At 39.4% G+C, this 21,455-nt stretch overlaps 1 protein-coding gene across 1 annotated transcript in view; it reads right to left on the reverse strand.

Moving 5' to 3' along the window:
* CPA6 (carboxypeptidase A6) overlaps positions 1-21,455 on the reverse strand; it is a gene marked incomplete at both ends in the record, with an annotated part of 82,600 nt that overhangs the window by 38,497 nt on the left and 22,648 nt on the right. The window contains one exon of the mRNA XM_084281677.1: positions 8,649-8,724. Coding sequence (XP_084137803.1) covers positions 8,649-8,724 — 76 coding nt within the window. The remainder of the gene's footprint in view (positions 1-8,648; positions 8,725-21,455) is intronic.

Raw genomic sequence — 21,455 nt, forward strand, 5'->3', positions numbered from 1 at the left:
CACCCTAAACAGTGCTCATTAGATATGTTTTAAGTTACAAATACTACGTTAGAATACAGAGAATAGAAGTAGAAACTGCTCTAGCCTCAAAAATGTTGTCAGAAGTTTGACTATCAAAGCTTCATCATGTAACACATAAGATATAGTCACATATACATATACAAACACCCCTCGCATGAACACATGTAGTATGCAACAGAATGACATTTTAAACTTCTTTTGGTACATTTGCAAAGAAGGAAGGAAAGAAGGATTAATCCTTTGGACTCTGACATGGGTAGATAATTATAGCTGTGTTGTAACTCACCTGGAAAAAGTACAACTACTCCTCTGTAATGTGTTCACCACTGCAAATATTTTCAGGATCAGGAATGATTTCATCTTCATTTACTCCTGCCAATTGATGAACTTAACTGCTAGTTCTGGTTGCAAATCTTCAGTTTCCCTTGAAGTGCAGCAAAATGGTCCAGCCACAAATAAGCATGAGATTCCCTGTGCTTTCTAGAAGGATTTACAGGTTAGTCCTAGTTGCTGGTGCAAAGTAATATAAGTTTCTGATTTAGCACACTAGACATTTAATTGGCTCTAACTTTTCAGTATTTATTTGCTTTTGAGTAAGGCTGGAAAAAATAATTGTGCCAATAAATTGGGATTGATTCACTGGATTGCAGCAGTCATAATACTGGCAGTAATAGACTGGGAACAATGCACAGCTTGAGGTTTTGAGTTTTGCAGATCTTTGTGAAACTACAACACAGTAATGATCTTGCTACTCCATTTACACTGATATAATTTTACCCAGGACTCTACACTGCATAAAAGAACTTGTTGGTTGTTCCTCAAGAGAGCCACCAAGCAAGGACTCAGGACACAATTATATGGTAATTGAATATCCATTCTTACAAGTACAGATGCTACCGGGCTAAGTAGATTTGAAAGATGTGAAGCAGTCTTTAGCAGACTCATAAAAATAAACAAACAAAGCAACCTAAACTCCATTTCATTTCTTAATAAACTATTTTTGGCTTGGTTAATTTGTAGCTGTTGCTGCACTGCATGAGAAATGGAGTCTGGGTCTGCTCCTGCTGAAGCGATGTGAGTTGTGCTGATGACTTTGTTGAACTTGGACTCAGGCTTCCTCAGCAGTTAGAGAAGAAGATTTCTCCCATCTCAGAAAGCCTAGGCTTTCTGTGTCTTATAAGAACAGCACACTCTTTATACCTGGGATCTTCTGTTTTATCTTGAATCTTCTACTAAAGTTTTCCTGGAACAATATTTTCCTTCTGAGCCTAGAAAGTAGTTTTCTAGACACTTGTTCTGAAATATTGATGCTTAACCTCTGCTGTCACCTGACATTCTCTCTGTATCTGAAATTTTCTGCCCATATCTGACCACTGTATGAGTAAGAATAAAATTTGGACTGATAACTAAAGAATCTGGCTATATAGATATAAGATGAGTATAATATGTCCATAGTAAAATGCACACAGCCCTGGCTACTGAGCTAATTGTGTCCTTCTGCAAAGTAGGAATAGCTCTATTTAGGCTGCCAGGCTTTCTTCCTGCATTTTCAGATGGACTTTTGTTCTCTAAAGCCTTTTTCAGTGTTTGCCTTTGGAGCTGTAAACTATCAGATTTATAGCCAACTGATCCTTTTGCCCTATAAGATATTTTCTGATTCCCTGAACTGCAATGACAGGATCAATTCAGGGATTACAATGGATAAGCAGCTGCTGTAGAGGCTAGAAAACAATCAAAAGGGAATGGAGCTGTGGCTTCAAGGCCTGCTAGGCTGGCTCCTCCCAAAGTTAAAGTGCCTGGCTGTGCCCAGGAATTTCTTTTGTAAAAACTACTGAAGAATGAGTGGTCTGACTCTATTATGCCAGCAATGTTCACAGAGCAGTAGCTTCTTTGCTACCTATACAAACAACCCTGATTCCAGGCAGGCATATGTGATAAAAAGTGCTTGTAGACCACCGATGGAGTAGAAGTTATCAGTCACGGCTTGAATGAAGTGGAGCTTCAAAAATAATGCTTACAAAGGAAAATTCCTGAGCAGATAAATGAAATCTGCAGGGTCTGAGAACCTGAGCAAATCCCAGTTTCTTTGCAAAGCATTTTGGAATGTGACATTTGTTTCTGTCAGTCAAGTCCAGCAGAATTAAAACCATGAAAGGGCTCATAAATTAGCAACAGGCTTCTGAAGTTGTCTCCTAAGCAAGAAAGAACAAATGACGATAGCCAACCACTGGAGAGGGATGTGAGACAGAGGGACAATGGATGGACAAGAGGAGTCCTGAGGGACAGAGAGTGGGCAGTTGTCACTGTGGTACTCTTGCCATGAGTATTTCTTTTTATTTATTATACTGTAACAATTTTCAAATGATTAGGGTGAAAAGAATGAACCTAAAAAAAAGTATTTCTGGGTCAGGAATAAAATTTTGTTACGTATCTACAGAAAGAGATAGTATATATAGGAGAAAAGGGCTGCAGCAGAGCACCTAGGATTTTAGATCAGCACCTACGAATGCATCAGAGCAGCAGTCAATAAAGAAACCATGAGAGTGATCAGCAACTAGAAAGATAAAGAACTCCATGAGTATGCACTTGAATTGTTAAAGAATTTGCTGCATTTTAGTCTGTCACAACCATATGCAAACCAGTCTTAACCTTTTCAATGTTCTTGCCATGAAAGTTGGAGGAGGAGCTCCACCACCATTTACCCCTGCCATACTCACCGCCCTATCTGCTCCAGTGGTCTCTGGCACAGGGACTGTGCAAAAGGTGTTCAAGGGTGTGGGGTAGTGCTGGTGGTGGGAAACAGAGTTACCAGGCTCTTATTTTTCTTCCCCAGAGAAACTGAAAGAAGCTTGACATAGGAACAGGCCAGAGACGAGACGTACTGCTGACTGATGGCATCTTACCCTTGTGCAAAGCAGTGGCTCCCAGCTGCCACTGCTTTATAACTGAGTGACAACCAGAAATCAGGACCTTTTGCCTCAAAAGAGAGCAGGGGTCTCCCCACCTGCTTCATGTCTTTTGACCTCAGACACATCCTGTCTTAAGAAGCAGTTGCAGGTGCGGCAGTGCATGAGGTGTAAGAGCTCGGTGAGAGCCTGTTCTGAAGGGATGGTGGTGCTGTGGCTGCATCTGGGGGCTGCAGGGGACCCAGCCATGCCTGGCTGGGCCACAGCCACCTCCTGCTGCTTTGCAAGCTGCTGGTGGCCAGCCTGACTCAGTACATCTGGCCTGCCTTTGTGCTTGGTTACTGTGGATGAGTTTATTTGTTGAATGCAGGTGAGTTTAAGCAACTTTGCAGGACGCACAGCAAACAAATTTTCTACTGTAAGGCTGACTGCTTTTAATGGCAGCTCAGGTCTACAAGTTGTGATCATCCTATTGGGGAAAAAAAGCAATGTTTTGTCACCTACAAGTTAATTGAACTGGCCAATGAAGGCATCAATTTATAATAATGATTAATAACAAAGCACTGTGGGCAATGGAGCTACAGACCAAAACTAATTTGTGGAAATTACTCAGCAAGTGATTATGACTAATGTGATTTGCCTTTGGGCAATTCATGAACCAAAAGTTAAATGTGTGGAATGAAACATTCATTATCCATTATTCACTCAGTATAGACAATGGCATTTTTACTGTAGCAGAGCCTATACACTCCAGGCAAGTTTAAGGGATTTATTATAGTAAGCATTATATGGATTTATTTTTTTTTTTAAAGAGGCAAATATCCATCCTAAGGAGCTCCAGATGCTAAGTTTAAAAAGTCTAAAGGGGCTACACCATCTGTAAATGTGTATGAGTTAGCCTTATAGTTCAAGTATTGGTGGCAGAGCAGTCCTGTTTGAGATCTGAAGGATTTCACATGGACTGAAGTCCTTGAGTATTCTTCCAGCTTCTGTGAGTTTTGTCACTGACACTGTGGCTAGACTGTCACTGATGCCCATGTTAATTAGTGGGGGAATATTTTAAGATACTGTAAACACATTAAGACATACGGCCAATTCCAAGATCATCCTCCAAGGAAGTCTCAGTGCAGGTTTCTATGAATGCATATTGAAGAAAGTACTCCTTTTGTGCCTGATCCTCTTCCCAAAAGTGATGGACCTTGCAGCCTGCTGACTTTGACAGCACTGGATGCAGCATGGCAGAAGGCAAGGCTCTCCCCACTTCCTTCCTCACCTCCCTGATGTTTCTTTTTTTTCCCCAAACCAGGTGAGGCAAACAACAGATAGTTGCTGTTGGATAGATAAATCCTTCTAGAAGGCAGCAAATCAATACTTTTCCCATGCTCTCCTACATTTTCTAAAATGTCATCTGGCATGGATTTTTCTTAAGCAAGTCTGTCAACAGTGACACACTTCATATTATTATTAAGAAATACAGAACCTGTAGAAGTGGAGGAGGTATTTGTACACAGAAAGAAAGAAGCTAGAGCAGACTTCATATGACAAAATTTTCTCCAGGAAATATCCGTGGTAAGGACACTTATTAATAGGCAGATAAAGCAAAATGAGTGAAAAGATATATTAATCACTCTTGTAAATGCCTGTTTATTTTCTACATGATTGTTTTCACTTTGTCCAAGTCAGCAGGCTCTAAGGAGTAGGTAGCTTTGCATTTGATTTATTGTCTGCCTGACACTGAAACACACTGCTTGTCATAGTACGATCAGAGTACTTTTCAGTGGCTTCATGATTAAGTCCTTCAGGAGGATATGCTCATGTGAGCTGGACAGAGATGAGTTTTTCTTTTAATTATTTAGGTTATGAAAGACATGCTAGAGACATGCTATTGCCTTATAATGTAGATTTTGAAGGCAGTGGGAAACAGCTGAGTAAGCACAGAATAACACAAGTCTATAATCGAACTCCCCCCACAAAACACAGCGAGGAGGGAGCCTGAGGAAGGAGGGGTTGTCTCCTCTTTCCCTTACCAGACCAAAGAGCAATCCAACAGTAGCTGCAGCAGTGTGGTCATCACATGGCACTCAGGGCATGCTGCTTTTGCTTTTTCACATGGTCAATAACACCCTTCTGTGAAGATCAGAAGTTAGGGATATATAACTCTGGGTAGTGTGGTCTTATGGTCACAGTGTCATCCTAGGATTTTGGAGGAATGGAGGTCCAGGTCCCAGCCCTATCACTGATTAACACTGTACTCCTAAGTGATCTTCTGTATGTCATGACTCAGTGCTGATCAGGGGACAGATAGTTTGTTGTATGCAAAGAAATCCTGGAACAAGAATGTGGGGACTAACCTTGACATTAGTATAGAGTTTAACTTTTTTTGGTACCTTTTAAAAATACATTGCCTCTAATACACCAGCTTGCCAGGGTACAGAAATGTTTGTCTAAATTTAAACCAAGTGCAGGAATCCTTTTCAATGAGAATACTGAAAGCGGTGTAACTTTCATTTTCACTGGCTTCTCTTTTCTTTTATTCCTGTCAGTGGGGGAGAATACTATCACTCCATATCATAATTCAGGTTCAGTTAAATTTTTAAATTGCTTTAAATAAAATATTAAGATTCTTCAATAAACTAAATACTTGCAGTTATTCCCCAAATACTATCTCTTACAAAGAAAAAAGAGGAATTGTTGCTATTTGATCATTATTTAGGTACAAATCTGTTATGTCTTGAAGGACACAGAGCATGTCAGTAACATGATAGGTTGGTACTAATTTACTGCTGAAATCAAAATGCATTCAAAGGAGATGGGTTTTAAACTTGTTCTGGTTTCCAGACTCTAAAATATAAAAATCCAAGGCCCAGTACCCTGTAATTATAGCAATTCATATATCTGCCATGACTCCTCCTGTTCATCCCTCAGTTGTTAGTCAGGCAGACTGTGTTATGACCGTCAGTGCTTTGTTTGCAGCTTATTTTGCACTATTGGTGATTTTTGTATGTGTGTGTTTGCATTTCCCTGTCTTCTATTTTCTTCTGAGCACATTATCAGCATCGTGCTTCAAGGCTCATGTTTAAAACATGGAAGGTAAGCCCACTTACGTAGTTCAGTTTCCAACTCTGGAAATCTGGGAATCGGGAGAAGGATAGGGGAGAGTCCTATGGAGATATGAGACATTGCACAACTCCACATACATGATTCTTCAGAGGCACTGATGACTTGCAGTCACTACTAACTTCTGCTGGTATTGTGAATACTTGGCACTTCTAACAAGTGCCATTTATCTATTACTTTATGAGGAGATAACTTCAGATTGTTTTTCTGGGGGTGAAAGGTAATAATAAGTTAATGTTAAACATATCCATTGCTTGTTAGCACCTCTGGTGTCTCTTTCTGACCCCCTGTAGATGAGAAGTGAAGCAGCTGCAGATGGGACAGCCCTAAGACTTGAAAAGCAGCCAAACCCAGCCTCTGTTCATGAGACTGGGTGTCAATACTTTCTTGTTTTGAATCTTCCCTTCAGCTCACTACTTCAATAAAATCAATCACTTTCTAATTAACTAGTCAGATTCCGATGCACGTTGCCAAAATGTTATTATCCTGTTCTCAGAGTTATAGCATGCAATTATTTATTCAAGTTTCTGCTGCTCCCACTTTGATGGAATTGGGTGAAGGAATCGCTTTTTGGGAGCCTAAGGGAGCTCTGTAATGAGAAACAGTTGCAGGAAGGTGAGCAACCCTTTTGCTTTGCAGGGTTTGCAATATGAGGAGAAAGGAAAAAACATATGTGCTCCCTCTTTATGTTCCAGTATCCACGGGGAAGAAATTAATGAAAAAAACAGCTTCCACATGTATTTCTTGGGTTTATAGATAGATTTTTTTTCCTAATTGTGAGTGAAATGATTATCCTTTTTGGGGTATTACTGTAACATTTGCAGTTGAGGGTCAGGCCCAAAGTCTCCCTGAGACATTAGGAAGCACTGCAGAAATAAATGTAAGACAATATTCTTTAAGAAACTTGGTCATTACAGTGCAAAGCTCAAATAAGACATAGGATTGAAACATACCCTCTGCTGAACATTGTGAGAAACAAAGGTGTGTTTTTTCAGTAAAATGTGAGATTTATCTTGTAACATGTGAATGTCTTGAGAGTAGCATTCACAAAAGTTAGCATCCTGAGTGGGGAACTAAGTGAACACAGCACTAAGAAATGTAGAGGTGATGGAGAGCACTTCAACCTACCTGCTTAAAGCTGGTGAGGCATCACGCCATGTCTGCTGGAGCACTCTCAGCCTTCTCCTGGGGTGGGTGACCTAAGGAAGTTCTGCTCACTTTCTTAAAGAACAGTAGCAAGAAAGCTTCATCATAACCAACAGATGGAATGCTTCTCAGCAAAGATGCAAAAGCTCTGCTATCTTCGTTTTGTTTGATTTGGTATGCAGACTGAGATTTGATTTGCTTGTATCCTAGATGTTAACTACTGGAGTATAAAATTACATGCACCTTCATTCTTTGCCTCAGTGAGAACACAATCATTTACACAAGGCTTCAGAAAGAGAGACCGAGAGATTCATTGCAGACTGCTGAATAGTTTGCTGGAAGTTGAAGGCAGTAAGCAGCACAGAGGTTTGTGCATGCTCCCAGCACTTTGGTACTGCTGGTGTGACACAAAACTGTACATCCCAGGACTGCCAAACTTACCTAAGTGTTCCATTGGTTGTGTTCATGCAGCTCTTGTCAGCCAGACACAAACATAGGCTTGAGTTCACTGTGCCAAATTACTCAGCTTGTTGTGTCTGTGCTGCCTGTGAAGCTGCACAAACTTCTTTACCTCCACAAGTACAGGAAAAAGTCAACCATTGCCCTTGAGGCAGAGCATGAGCCAACACAGGTGAATAGCAGAGCCTGGGACTTGTGTTCAGCACCTGGAACAAACTCAGCATAGTGATCAGATTGCTACTTCCCTGGCTCTGCTTTGGTTAGTCTGCATTTTGAAGACCATTAACGAGGTTTGTGCCTCCCCTGGTGCCTAAGCTCAGTGCCTGTGCATGAAGCAATCCTTGCTGTGCTATTGCAGGGGTCTGGTGCTGTGCTTGCGGGTGGTCTCCTTTCTCTTCTGATAATGGGCCAGACTGCTGTGGAAAGAGTGCCTGTGCCTCTGGTAGCTGTGTCAGCAAAGCAGAGCACTGCAGAGCACTCCTGTGCTGTGCTACTACCATGGCATCAGGTAGGATCTTGCTCCATTAAGTTTCATTTATATCTGCTGGAAAATGCTATGGAAAAAAGTGTTTGGCTTGCCAGTGAGTCTTATGGACACTCTCGTTTGTCTCTTGAGATTCTCAGACTAAAGCCACCTACTTTTACCTTTTCCTGTGTGTGCTCATATCTTGAATTAACTCAGTGTTTTAAGTAAAATAATCAGCTGGATAATGAAGCATGCAATTGTGCATGCTGGCAAGAAGTGAGAGAGCAAAAGGAGCAAATTTGCAAGCGTGGCACCTTTATTATTTTAAGGCAGTAAATGTTTCCTGTTAAAATTGCCAGGCCTGATGAATCTAATTCCTATGCCATTTTATTGGGAAATTAGGAATTTAATGGGCAAAGGCTGTTTTCCAGAGTATTAAACAGCTTGGAGTAAAATGACAAATGAAAGACATTTAACTCACTTCAGTTTTCAACAAAGTTCAGAAAAAGAAGAATGAAAATAATCAAACTCACCTTAAGCCTGTTAAATGCAGCCTTCAGGATCTGCGTTTCCCTCTCATTCTCAGGAACAACTCGTATGACTTTATCACTGCCAATAACAGAACATTGAATTGGCACTTTAAGGGTCCACACAGCGGCACAATGTAGCAGTAAATAGGTTGAGATAGCTACCATGCTTGTGCTCTATCTCAGCAGCAGCAGAATGCCAGCTGAACCGGAGCTATGTTTCTAAACCTTCCTGGATTATGGACTTCCACAGAAGTGATTTGCCCTTTACAGAGAAAAGTGTTGGCTCTCCCCTCCATTTCTGCGTAATTACTTTTATTCATTGCTTCTAACAACCATTCAAGCAATCTTCAGGACAGAAAGTCTGCCTCAAATCAAAACAATATTCTTTTAGAAACATAAAATATGTTTTTGAGGGCAAGATTGGCTCTCAAACCTACAAAACCTACTTTTGTAGGTTTGAAAGGCTCTGAAGGTGGTGGTGGTGGTCTCATGCTTTAAAGAGAGAGGACTTGACTTTAGAAGACAGGAGGCATTCATATCAAGAACATACCCTTTGCTTTAACCATTAAAGCTTGCACAAATTTTTATCATATAAGTAGCTACTCATACATGCTTAGAAAGTTCCAGATAATAGCAGCTCATTTTATGCACTTTCTTTAGCAGATCTCAATGAACATAAATTTGCAAACAGGAAAAAAGAAACTGAATAGCTCCATTCAATGACCACCATTCATCTCGTGGAGCTTGGGGAGGCTGCAGACTGCAGAAAATACAAGGTATGATCTTGTAACTAAAAGAGCCATACACAAAATATGGCCAATACTAATTCTGGCATTTTCCTACCTTTTAAGACTTTGACTTCAGACTTCTGACATTCAGTACTTCTCTTCCAAGAGCCAATGGAAGTCATGTGCATCTTTATTTATACAGTTCTGTCCCCTAGCCAGAATTCCCTTAACTTTTTTTTTTTTTTTTTTTTTTTTTTTTTTTTAACTCCAATTTCCTCATTGTTTGGGAATTTTATGCTGTAGAATTTCCCTTGATATTGAGAAGAAGCTTGTCACATATACTGTGAACTCTTACCTTCCTGATACTTCTGAGTCTGCTCAGAAGATACTTGCCTAACTAGAAGCAACACTGGTGAGTGTGCCTTCACCTGCCTCCTTGTCTTAGGAAGGCTCCCAGTCTGCCTCCATTTCTCAGGAAGCAGGCACCAGATCTCTCCTTCGGTACACTGTGGCTGAAGACCTCGTAGGACCCCTCCTTGTTGCAAGAATTCTTAAGTCATTCACAGGTAAACATCAAATATTGTCAATAAGTGGTTCAGAAGAATGCACTGGTTCTTGGCTTCATTATTACTAAACACTGAATTCTGGAATGGCTTACTCTGGCCCTTTCTGGTAGTCCTTTTTCCAATCACCTTTATTCTTTTGTCTTTTCTTTCCAATCACCATTTGCTCCAATTCGTTAGATCCTTCTTTCTGTTTGAGCTCTTCAGTTTTGGTTCTCAAACCTGCTGAGTTTTCCATGCAGATGAGTCGCAAGCCCTGAAACTCTTAAGTCTTGCAAAGACTTCATAGGCTTAAAGGTTTTTGTCTAGTTGGACTCTAGGATGTCTCTGCAATAATACCAATGTGTCCAGAGAAGTGGACCTTGGTCCACTCTTCTTGGGTGCTGCTGACCTTACCTGGCAAATTCAATGCCTAAAAAGGAAGATTTCTGGAAGGACCCTTGTTATAATTTGGCAGCTCTAACATTTTAGGGGAAATTACTATGTTTCTGAGACAAGTTGAGCCTTCTTTACAGGAACTTACTCAGAAAGTAGTAGGCCCCTTAGAGCAGACAACTACTGTATCTGTTCAAGAAAAGTAGATGCTCTTAATTTATAATGCATACAACAGTAATATTTTTCCCATTACTCATTTCTCTCCGGGTATTAAATTAGTGTTAAGAAGAAAATTAGTAAAAAGAAGCAATGATTGCCCAGGATATGTGAAGGTGAAGTAACTCATAACGATTCATTGGAATTTTCTGGAAGGGTTGGGATAACCAACGTATACAGAACAGATTTTAATGAAATAAGTAACCAAACATGTGTTACGCATCGGCAATGGAATTTGGAAGAAACAGATATCACTTAGGTATGGTCCTGAATTAATACATGTCACTCTAAACTGTCTTGGATTAGCTCAGCAAATCTGTCATTTCTCGTGTGATGAAAGACCTGGCTTAAAGGGGAAAATATTGGTGCTGTGACAGATTGATCACTTGACACATCATTGGGAAGTGCCTCAGGCTCTGGCTGGGCCTGATCCTAAACAGCACAAAGAAAACAGTTTATCATACCTGATACTGTTAGTATTTTATGAAAAGATGGTTAAGCCACTGTGATGAGGCAGTTTCATTGTTTATTTATGTAAGCTACAGGAAGACACCAGACTCTTGAAGGCTATCTGCTAATAAATAATAATAAAAAATAAATAAACTCTGTAGGTTAACCAGCTGGTGGGTAATCATTCAAGGTTCAAAAAAGCACAAATATCAGAACCTGCTTTACTCCTGACATCCACCAATCAAAGAGCATGTTCCTAAAGTTATTTTTTTATAGCTTTACCGCTTTTCTAGCTACATTTCAAGATAAAAAATAATCAAATGATTACCTTAAGCTCTATGTTATACCCAGTGAATTTAAGGTAGAGATCTAACAGCCTACCCAGTTTTTAAGTCAGCAACAAAATCTACCAGGTCAGTCCCAGTATCTGGACTAATGTGACCAACAAAGGGCAGCTGCACCACAAACATTCAGAACCATCCCTGGTGAGGTCTTCTACCTTCACTCATGTCTAGTGGTTGAGGAGAAAGGAGAAAGTGATCATGTACACATTTAGGAAAGGTTGTCTCATATCATCTTGCCTGCAGACCCATGTCAACACTCTGCTGTTTCATGCAGGAAAAGTTATTTTTTAATCATGCTGTCTCTAAATTTTTTTTTTTTAAAGTCTTTTTTTAAAATTTCTAAACAAATAGCAAGATGGGATATATTTAGCAGAAATTAATATAGAACTTTACATTATCCAGGACAAACTTTTACTTCATCACTAGAAACTAGACTAATGGCATTTAAAGCAAGGATTTAGTGAGATGGTTTGAATTTTTTATAAACACAATTGAAAGCATTCACAAGCAGAAATATGTAAGCTTTATGAATCAATCTGACCAGATGAGACTGGTAAGCAAAGAGTAGAAGCCAGATAGCTGGTGTACCCAGAGACAGCCCTGTGTCTGAGCAAAATAGGTGGCCAGCTGTTGGCTAGCATTGGCATGCAATAGCTTTTTTTTTGCTTTTTTTTTTTCCCCCTTTGTTACCCTACTTATATTTTTAAGAACAGCATGAAAAATGACGCATCTCTTTTTGAACCACAGAATATGCTACATGAGTCTGGGGCAGGTGATATTTTCTACCACTGCTGGAGACTAAGCATTATTGGTTTATTTCTTTGGCTGTTTTCATTTACTTCATAGTTTTGCTTATCTATGAACAGAGCAGATGGATTCAATGAAACCATTTCAGAGCACATACACAACTATACTGATGGAATTAGTCATTCTCTCACATGAAGCTTTCCTGATAAAGTCACATGACATAAATTGTGTTTATGTAAATTCTTCATTTCCATCACAAAAATCCTTCTTATTGTTTTATTTTCCTGACTAATGTGAACCTTAATGAGCTCTCTCATTTCCCATGGAATTCAATAAAAGTATGTTTACAAAGGCTTTACAAATATTTTAAACACAGTTTGAGGAATGACATGTTATAAATCAAATACCTATAGAAAAAAATTAAAAGAAAATAAATCCCTACTTACAAGCATCTCTTTCCTCTACTGCTAGTGATAGAAAAAAGATTATAGTTCTTGAGAACATATTGTTGTAGCTGCTGCACTTTATTGATTCATTGGGTCTTGGGAGTAGAAACAGACAGAAGAGTGTATGTGAGAAGCTACACAATGAAAGCCTCTAGTCAACTCCCAATATGCAATCAACTATCATGTGTGATCAATGATAATTGCATCATCTCTTTTTTTCTGCTAAATTCTTCTGCTAGTCAAAATTTTACAAAATATTCAAACTTTTATTTTAGTTAATAGGATAGAGACTTTCAACCATGGATTCAGTACTGTTACAAAACCCACTTTAATAAGGTTGGGGTCCTTCCTGGGACCTGATAGGAATATCTGGAAAGAGAACTTAATGAATCTTCCCAAACCCTCCTGGATAGTTTTCTTTATTGGAACAGATGCTGATCCAAACAGAAGAGAGCACCATTTATATTTTCTATATAGCATTATGTTTAGTTTCTGCCTTTTAGATATTAAGGTAGGAAAACTGACGTTTTTCCTGGTATAAAGAAGAGCTAGCTTATCTACAATTTTGAATGAAAATGATTTTGCTTGGGTAATGTAGGCAGAAATGCCAAGGAGGCAAAATATTGTATTGCATGATATTTATCAGTATAGAACAGATGATTTCTCTGAAAATTGAATTTTTATGCAGGTTTCCTGCTTACTCTCAGGCATGTCCATTTGAGTTTGATAGATCTATTTATTTATTTATTTATTTATTTATGGGGGAGGGGTACAAAAAGGGTTTCTTACTTTACCCAAGTAAGTAACCCAACTTTACTTTGCAACTCAAGAGGTGGCCTCAGAATGGCCAAGAGCCACTCCCTTTAACCTGAGCAATGCTCTTGCTAACTAGCCCAGGCCATCATAAGCCTTGATCACTGCACAGGTGCACTGCTGATTTGTCCACCAGCACCCCCAAATTATTCCCTACAAACCTGCTTTCTAATCAGCCCCCAGCCTGCACTGTTGTGTGGGGTTATTACTCCCAGAAGTTAGACTTTGTAGAACTTCAAGAGATTTGGTGCTATCTGACGTGGTTTGATGTAATTTCCTGCAAAGCTTTGTCCACTGTTACTTGGGGAAGGTGTTCATAACACAGTGCAGGATACAGTGATGGCCTGGGAAAAAAAATAGTTTTTTGACTGTCTTTGTGTGTTTGGGTTAAACACAACTGTACCACGTTTGTAATATGGCACCACGTTTGTCACGATCTCTTTGGGTGACAGGCTGGCAGACATTACAAATTTCCAAAGACCTCTGTGATGTGTCAATCTGCAACTTTCCCACTGCAATAGCAAGCTATTATGGCAACATTTTATCATAACCAAGTTCAAATGCACAAAAAACACACACACAAAAAACCCACAGAGCTTGATTCAAATGTTTCACCTCTTAATGTAAATTGTGCTGATATGCATTCCCAATGAAATATCTGCTCAAATAATAAATACTGCTGAGATTACTACCTAAGTGCCTGTAAGCACCTTTCAGATAACCTTTCCCTCAGCAGGCAGAAAAATGGCACGAGGGAACAGATTTTCAAACTTCTGAAATTCTCACTTTCTTGACCACTGAGGAGGGATCTCTGCATAGCAAAAGGGGAGACCTAAATCATATGAAATCCACGCAGATTGGATTTTCTAATCACTCTTGATTCTGTAAACTATTTTAAGAACAAATGATGCTTTTGGAGTTCGCAAAACTGTTCTGTAGCATTATGGTTATGAATAAAAAAACTACCTAAGATTTAGACTGGTAATTATTACTGAAATGAATGAGACTGCAGTGTGTGAACTGTTCAGATGGATTCACTGAGGAGGATAACACCAAGCTCAGAACCCAACCACATGGACAAAATAACTGCACAGTTCTGCCAGCTGCAGCCAGGGCTTTTATGTTTTTAATTTCACTCCAAACAATTCTAACGTGTATATTCCCTGATGGGCTTGCAACACAAAATGGACAACAACAAAGCTCAGTAAAGGCAACAATAGGGAAAAAATGCCAAGGACTCAAACTACAGAGACAGTAAGGCTTGTCACAAAAATTACCAACACAGTTTTCTTCATTTGAATGTGCAGATTCATAAAAATCTAAACCTTATATTTTGAGAGAGATGGAAAAAAACTGTGATGCTGTACAGGGCTCCTATTGAAATAGCTAACTCTTCTACAGAAAGATTTTTCATTCTATATGGCTTTCAGCAGTTTTAGAAACCTGAGAAATAGGTCAGCCTTCCTTGGTCCTAGATCTGTAACGAACAATGCATATATTTGCTTCCTACCTTGAAAAAGAATTTAATTACTTTATTAACAAAGTTAAAATTAAGTCTTAGGTGTAAGACTTAAATGTAAGAATTAAAATGAGAATACAGTCTATTCTTGAGAAATATTTGCAGTGTTGTGATATTTAAAATTCCACCTTGCCAAAATCCAACTCTTTCCCGGGCACAAGTTACTTGATTTTTCAACTTTTCCAGATACACAGTCCTTCAGATGGACTGTGTGAATGATAACAGCATCTCTTTGTACCAACACACAAAAGCTAGAAAGATCCATAGCATAAAACAAGCAACCAGAGGAGTTTGAACTCCAAAAACGACTCTCACTTCTAATCAGCTCCATTAAGAGAATGTGTTAAGCAGTCCCAACAGTTTTTTTCCTAGTCTTTGCATTAAACACATCACTCTCTCCCCTCAGCTGACAGCACGCTGCCCTGTGGAGCTGTCAGGGAAGGTTTCCCGCAGCTCTTCCTGGAGCCCTCTAGTCTCCTCTCATACTGTGCATTTCCAGGCTGAGTGGCATCTGGAGAGCAACATGACATTTTGCCCTCCTGTCATCTTATTAATAGATGCTGCAGTCGACAGATTCTTATTCTAGTTTAAATACCAGTATAAGACTAAGCTCCTGGGCCATTGTAGCCAGCCCTTGGCTGTTGCAGCCATCCAGGTTGGTTTGACCAAGTGCTGCTGTAGAAGCACAGCGCTTTTCTGCTTCTCCTACAGGAAACATGTTGGACTACTTCTCTTTGATGGTTAGAAACCCACTAATTTCCATCCAGTTAAACTGGCCAGTTTATACTATTTAATTCCAGTACTAAAGCTTTATTCAGATTAAACTTTTTTTTTTTCTTTTTTTTTTTTTTTTCTTTTTTTTTTTCTTTTTTCTCCTGCTATTTGTTTCTCATGCATTTGAAGACAGCAAACATTTTTCTTTTCAGATTTTGTTTTGCTGGACTAGCTAGAGTGGTGTCTTCCAGGCAAGGGCCCCACATGTCTTTAAATACCCTAGTAGCTCTGTATTGGTTTTATGTAGCAACGTTTTGGTAGCTGGGAGCTACAGGGGTGGCTGCCCCATGTTAGATAAGGGCCAGGTTCAGCTGGCTCCAGGTTCAACTGGATCCAGTGCTGGCCAGAGCTCAGCCAATAAGTGATGTTGTTTGTGCCTCTGTGAGAGCAGATTTAAGAAAAGAAATGAAAAAATAATCTGTTGTGCAACAGCAGCTGGGAGAAAGGAGTGAGAAGCAGCCCTGCAGACCCCCAGGTGAGTGCAGCAGGAGGGCAGGAGGTGCTCCAGGCAGGCAGCAGCAGTTCCTCTGCTGCCTGTGGAGAGGCCCCTGGTGGAGCAGGCTGTCCCCCTGCAGCCCATGGATCCCACATGGAGCAGATCTCCACGGTGCAGCCCGTGGAGGAGCCCCCAGGGGAGCAGGCCCCAGGCCGGAGCTGCAGCCCGTGCAGGGGAGCCCACGCAGGAGCAGGGGGTCTGGGGGGAGCTGCCGTACACCCGTGGGGGACCCGTGCTGGAGCAGTTTGCTCCTGGGGGGATGGACCCCATGGTACGGAGCCATGTGGGTGCAGTGCTTGAAGAGTTGCTGACTGTGGGCAGCCCCCACAGGCTCAGTTGGGGAAGGACAGCATCCCGTGGGAGGGACCCCGCGTGGAGCAGGGGCAGAGAGTGACTGTGAGGGAGCAGTGGAGACCAAGCATCAGGGACTGACCGCAGCCACCATTCCCCATTCCCCTGTGCCATTCGGGGGGAGGAGGTGAAATAGGAATAAATAACTTGAGAAGATAATTTGGGTGTAAAAAAAACAAAAAAACCTCTTTCTGTATTTTTGTGGATAGTGATAACTCAAGGCACAGAGAATGAAGAATAAAAGCATTATGAAATTCCTGCTGGTAAATGGGACAAAACCTGGAAGCATTTGTTTATTCCTGATTGACAATCTTTTGAGTTCAATTTCAGACCTTGATCCTGCAAGCTCCCATAAGTGTAAAGGCTTTCAGAGTTAGGAGGAGGAGGTCTGTATGTACTCATCACAGTACTTGGCACAGAAACACAAGTAGCTGATAAGAGTGTGAGTTTGTAAGTGTATAAAAAAGAGATCAGAAGAATTGTCTCATACATATTTTAAAGAGTAAATGTCAAGATGGTGAGCTTAGTTTAAATTTAAGACTTATCATTAGTGTTTTCTATGTATTTATTCATTTATGCAAGTTGCAGCAAGATGGATGAAAATATTTATGGAGTGAAAAAAATGTTATGGAGTGAAATATTGTTGCATTGAGATGTCTGCAGCATATTAAGTTTTCCCAAACTACTCTATCATGCCTCACTGCCTAATTTTCTTCCATAGAGTGACTTTGTTTTTTAATTCATGCAAAGCACACATTTAATGTCACTGTACAGATAAAGTGCAAACAGGACATGCATCTCCACAAATTTTCAGGAAGACATGATCCATAAATTTCAAAGCCGGGGAACATAGCAAATTTACAGATGAAAAGCCTGGGTCTACTTCTCTTTTTGCTTCTGTTACTGCAGTAGGCTGGTGTAATTCTTTTGATTTCAAGGCAGTTACCTCTTCATTCGTGCTGGGCTAAACAAAAAAAAAGGAGCAAACCTTTTTTTCCAGGACAGAACAATCAGTTATTCCTCTGTTTCAGAAAAGGGTAATAGAGACTTGGATGCTGAACTGTTCATTAACTCAGTACGCTATTGTGAATAAGAAATTATAAATCTTCAAGAACTATGCCCAAGAGCAATTACATATGATGTTAACCACTAAATCCTAAAACAGCAGATGACTAAGAGTCTCACAGGGAGCCCTGTTACCATCTCCACAGGGACATGAGTCCTGTTGTTGGAGGGAGGTGATGAGGCTGAGCTGAGATGGCAAAACTCTGTGCCCAAGTGGAGCATCTATGTCAAAGGGGAAGGGGAGAGTCCCTCAGAATGGGCAGTTTGCACACCCAAATTGGGATGAATCAGTGAAGGGATTCAAAGCATGCATTACCAATGGGAGCCTGTATGTGCACCAAAATGATCTAGATTGTTGGGCAACACAAATCTCACCAAATTCACTTTTCTTTTAGTGTCATCAGTAGTATAAAATATTTTGGACATACTTGGAAACTTGTTTTGATGTTTAATTATGTAATGGGATTCCTTTAAATAAAATTCAAAAAATATATTTTAAAAGTAAATATGAAAATAAAAAAGTTCAATTACATGTCCAATGAACATGAAAACCAAATGTGTGAGGTGGGAGGTGAAAGAAGTAATTATGAAAAATTTTGGTTCTACTCAACCATGTCACAAAAATTTAGAGCTTTAAAGAATTATGCACTGAAAAGTGTGACTCCAATTCTGCAACTATGTGTACTTCAGTGTATTTACTGAACCATCTTTCCTTTGACTGAATTCATTCCAATTACCATTTGTAGTAGCAAATCTAGTATACCTGTGTCTGCAGTAGAAAGTTATTTTACTAGTTATAACAGATTTTTAACGTTCAGATTTTCATAATTTTCAGATAAAGCTCAGATATTATTATTATTATTTTTGTTACTGGTGGAGTACAAAACCACATTTTTGAGTTAGATGTAGCACTCCAAAGAGAAACCTCCTGACTCATGGCATTTCCTTTCTTGTGGATGGACCACTTTTGTATGGTGGTGTATTTACAGGCAATGTTCAGAAACCCTCCATGGTGGGACATTCTTAGCAAACAAACCAGAAAATGCTTATCCAGCTGCTGCACACAGATTTATGGATGTGTATAGTCTTTTTCATAACAGATATATTTAAGCTAGTTTCAGGCCCTGTAACTTACTGACTAAGCTTTTTTATTTGTTTGGAAACACAGTTTTTAAACTCTTCTATACTTTATCCCATTTGTTGCTCATACCATAGGAGTTAGATGAAAAGCTGCACAAAGGGAGACACTGGCCCCTTTGCAGAGATGATGCTGCCACCCCAGCAGGAAGCTGCTCTCCTCACCCACCGCTCACGTGCCTGCAGGTGGTCAGATGGCTGCTTACAGCACTTGTATCGATATTTTGTAAAAAACACCAATAAGGTAGATAAGAATAAAGATCAAAAATATATATTATTTCAGTGGGACCAGGATCCCTAGAAAATGAAAGGAGAACCCAGAGAGTTCTGCTCATGATGTGACTGCAGCTTCTTCTTTAAGAAACATTTCTTTAAGAAGTATTTAGTATTTTCTTATTAAAGGCCTTGTGTAGGCATACAAGACAGTCTTAAGTCCTAATGGCTTTGTAATACATGCATCACAGATCTTGCACATGCTTAATTATGTGCCTTGATAAAGATTTCAGGATTCTAAATTTAAATGTGTTTATAGTGGTTTGCAAGTTTGCAGTCTCACTTAACAGCAGGGAACGAATGGGAAGGAAGTGTATAACACAGCCACACATACAAACAAGATAGCTATGAATAATTTGATGGGTCCAAATCTTTGAACTTAGTCTTGATACACATATATGCAATATGGCTCTCCTTTGATCTAGATTTTCCAAAACTATTTTTTTTTCATGTAGCACAACCAGTCCTGACTATCTTACACAAAACTGACCTGCTGCTCTATCACTGAAAAACGTAAATGATAGCACTGAACTACAATAACATAAAAAGCACACCAAATGCACAAGACTATTCAAAAAGCAAAGTCAAATTGAAGGCTTAGGGAGGGAAATAAATATTTTAGTGGAAATGCAATTATTTATTCTCTGAAGACAGTTTCTGTTAGGCAGCTGCACAAGCCATTAGAGCAATTATATTTTGCTATCTTTGTAAGCTTCTTGAAAAATCATTTTTCTCCACTAGATTAATGCTGTGTCAGTTCTCTACAAAATCACTTCTGACTTAAGGAACTGCTGTAGATATATGGTGCATAATTATGGAGATAAACCTTGGAATTTACTTCTTTATTGTATCAATAGTTGCTTGGGTTGAATAATTTGGAATCCTGCAGAAATTTCTGTGCCTCTTAGTTTGCTGATATCCTGATCTTAAATGATGCCACGATAAGATTTCCCTAAGCAAAAAAGTGATAAGACTGGTTGTGGTTAAGATAATAATGCTTAGCTTAACTGTACCTATGTAGCCTTTTGTAATTTCAGTCCAACTGAAAACGAGGTCAACTCTGCAGGGCTTCCCTCAGTGGTATTTTAAAACTCCCATATATTTTAGCAGTGCTGTGAATAGACAGAATAATTGTATTATATTGTGATAACCTGAAGATATATGGAGATGGTGTTTGCGTGTATCTAACAAAATGTTGCCCCTTTCTATCAGCATGACTTCGTGAATAGACCAGCCACAAAAATGAGTTCTCAGTTGCTGAGTATTTTGTAAAAGATTAATATTAGGCAGATCTCTGCATAGCACCTTCTGAATACCTGTCCTTGCAACAGGCCCAGGTCCACACCATACCACGCTATACCCTACACTATATAGTCCATAATGAGAAATGGTCATCTCAAGACTATACTAAAGATATAAATAATGCTCTGGAAGTCCCATTTCCATTACCTACACAATGAAAGAAATTTTTGCAGAACTGATACCGTATAGAGCACAACCTATCTAAGCTATTCTCTTCCTCTCGCAGCTTTGCCTTAGGGCTATATGTTTTATTGCCTTTTTTTGTCTCTTTAAGGAAACCAAACACCCTGTTTTTTATGACTCCAGAGATGTGATTGCTCTGGGTATTTTATTTTGAGTTCTTCACGCTAACCTAACTAATCTGCACATTCTAATACATTTCCTTGATTCAGTTGACAATGGTTTTTATTCCTATTCCTCATTAGCACAAGAAAAGTGTACATTTTAAAAATATGGATTAATAAATAAGGATTAATGGGCAATTGATAGGTCTTAGTGAGGTTATTTACCAAACCAAGGTGAGGTTAAATAGCAATAAATGCAAAGAATAAGTGCAGCACAGAATAAATGCAATCCATATATTATAGCTATGTTGTAATGCTGATATTTAGCTTGGCAATCTGTATTTCTGACTGTAACTAGAAAGATTTATATTGCATATTCAAAAAATAAATTGTTTCGGGATATATCTTTAAAAAATTGGGACCAGCTTTTTTGTTGGTGCCAGTGTACATTGTTGTATTTAAGTCACTGGAGTTACGGTCTTGCATAAACTGAGAATCTGGTCTTCAGTTTTCATGTCTGCTGACATCTGTGATGTGCAGATGTTAGTGCAGAATGTTCACTGCAGGATGTTTATATGTTTATTGCTTTGCAATTCGTAAGTCCATTATTGGTACTCATTTAAAATATATCTACCTTGCATGGGCAAATAAATCTTTCTGCACTATAGCCCTCACAGCAACATTTTCAGTTCTGATAGCTTTTTTTTTTTTTTTTACATGATGAAACTGTAACACAGAGGTTGTCCCCATGATACCAGAAGGATCACTGAGCACACTGGTTCCAGAAACTTTCCCATCCTGCATGAAGAGAAAATGAAAACTTGTCTTTTTAAAATCCAATAGAAAGACCCAGTAGGCCAGAATAGCAGAGACAAATCAGGTGGCATTCAGGTGCCTGGTCTTATCATAGGGAAGAGATTTAAACCT

This window comes from Netta rufina (assembly GCF_964035555.1).
Source record: "Netta rufina genome assembly, chromosome: 2".
Taxonomy (NCBI): Eukaryota; Metazoa; Chordata; class Aves; order Anseriformes; family Anatidae; genus Netta; species Netta rufina.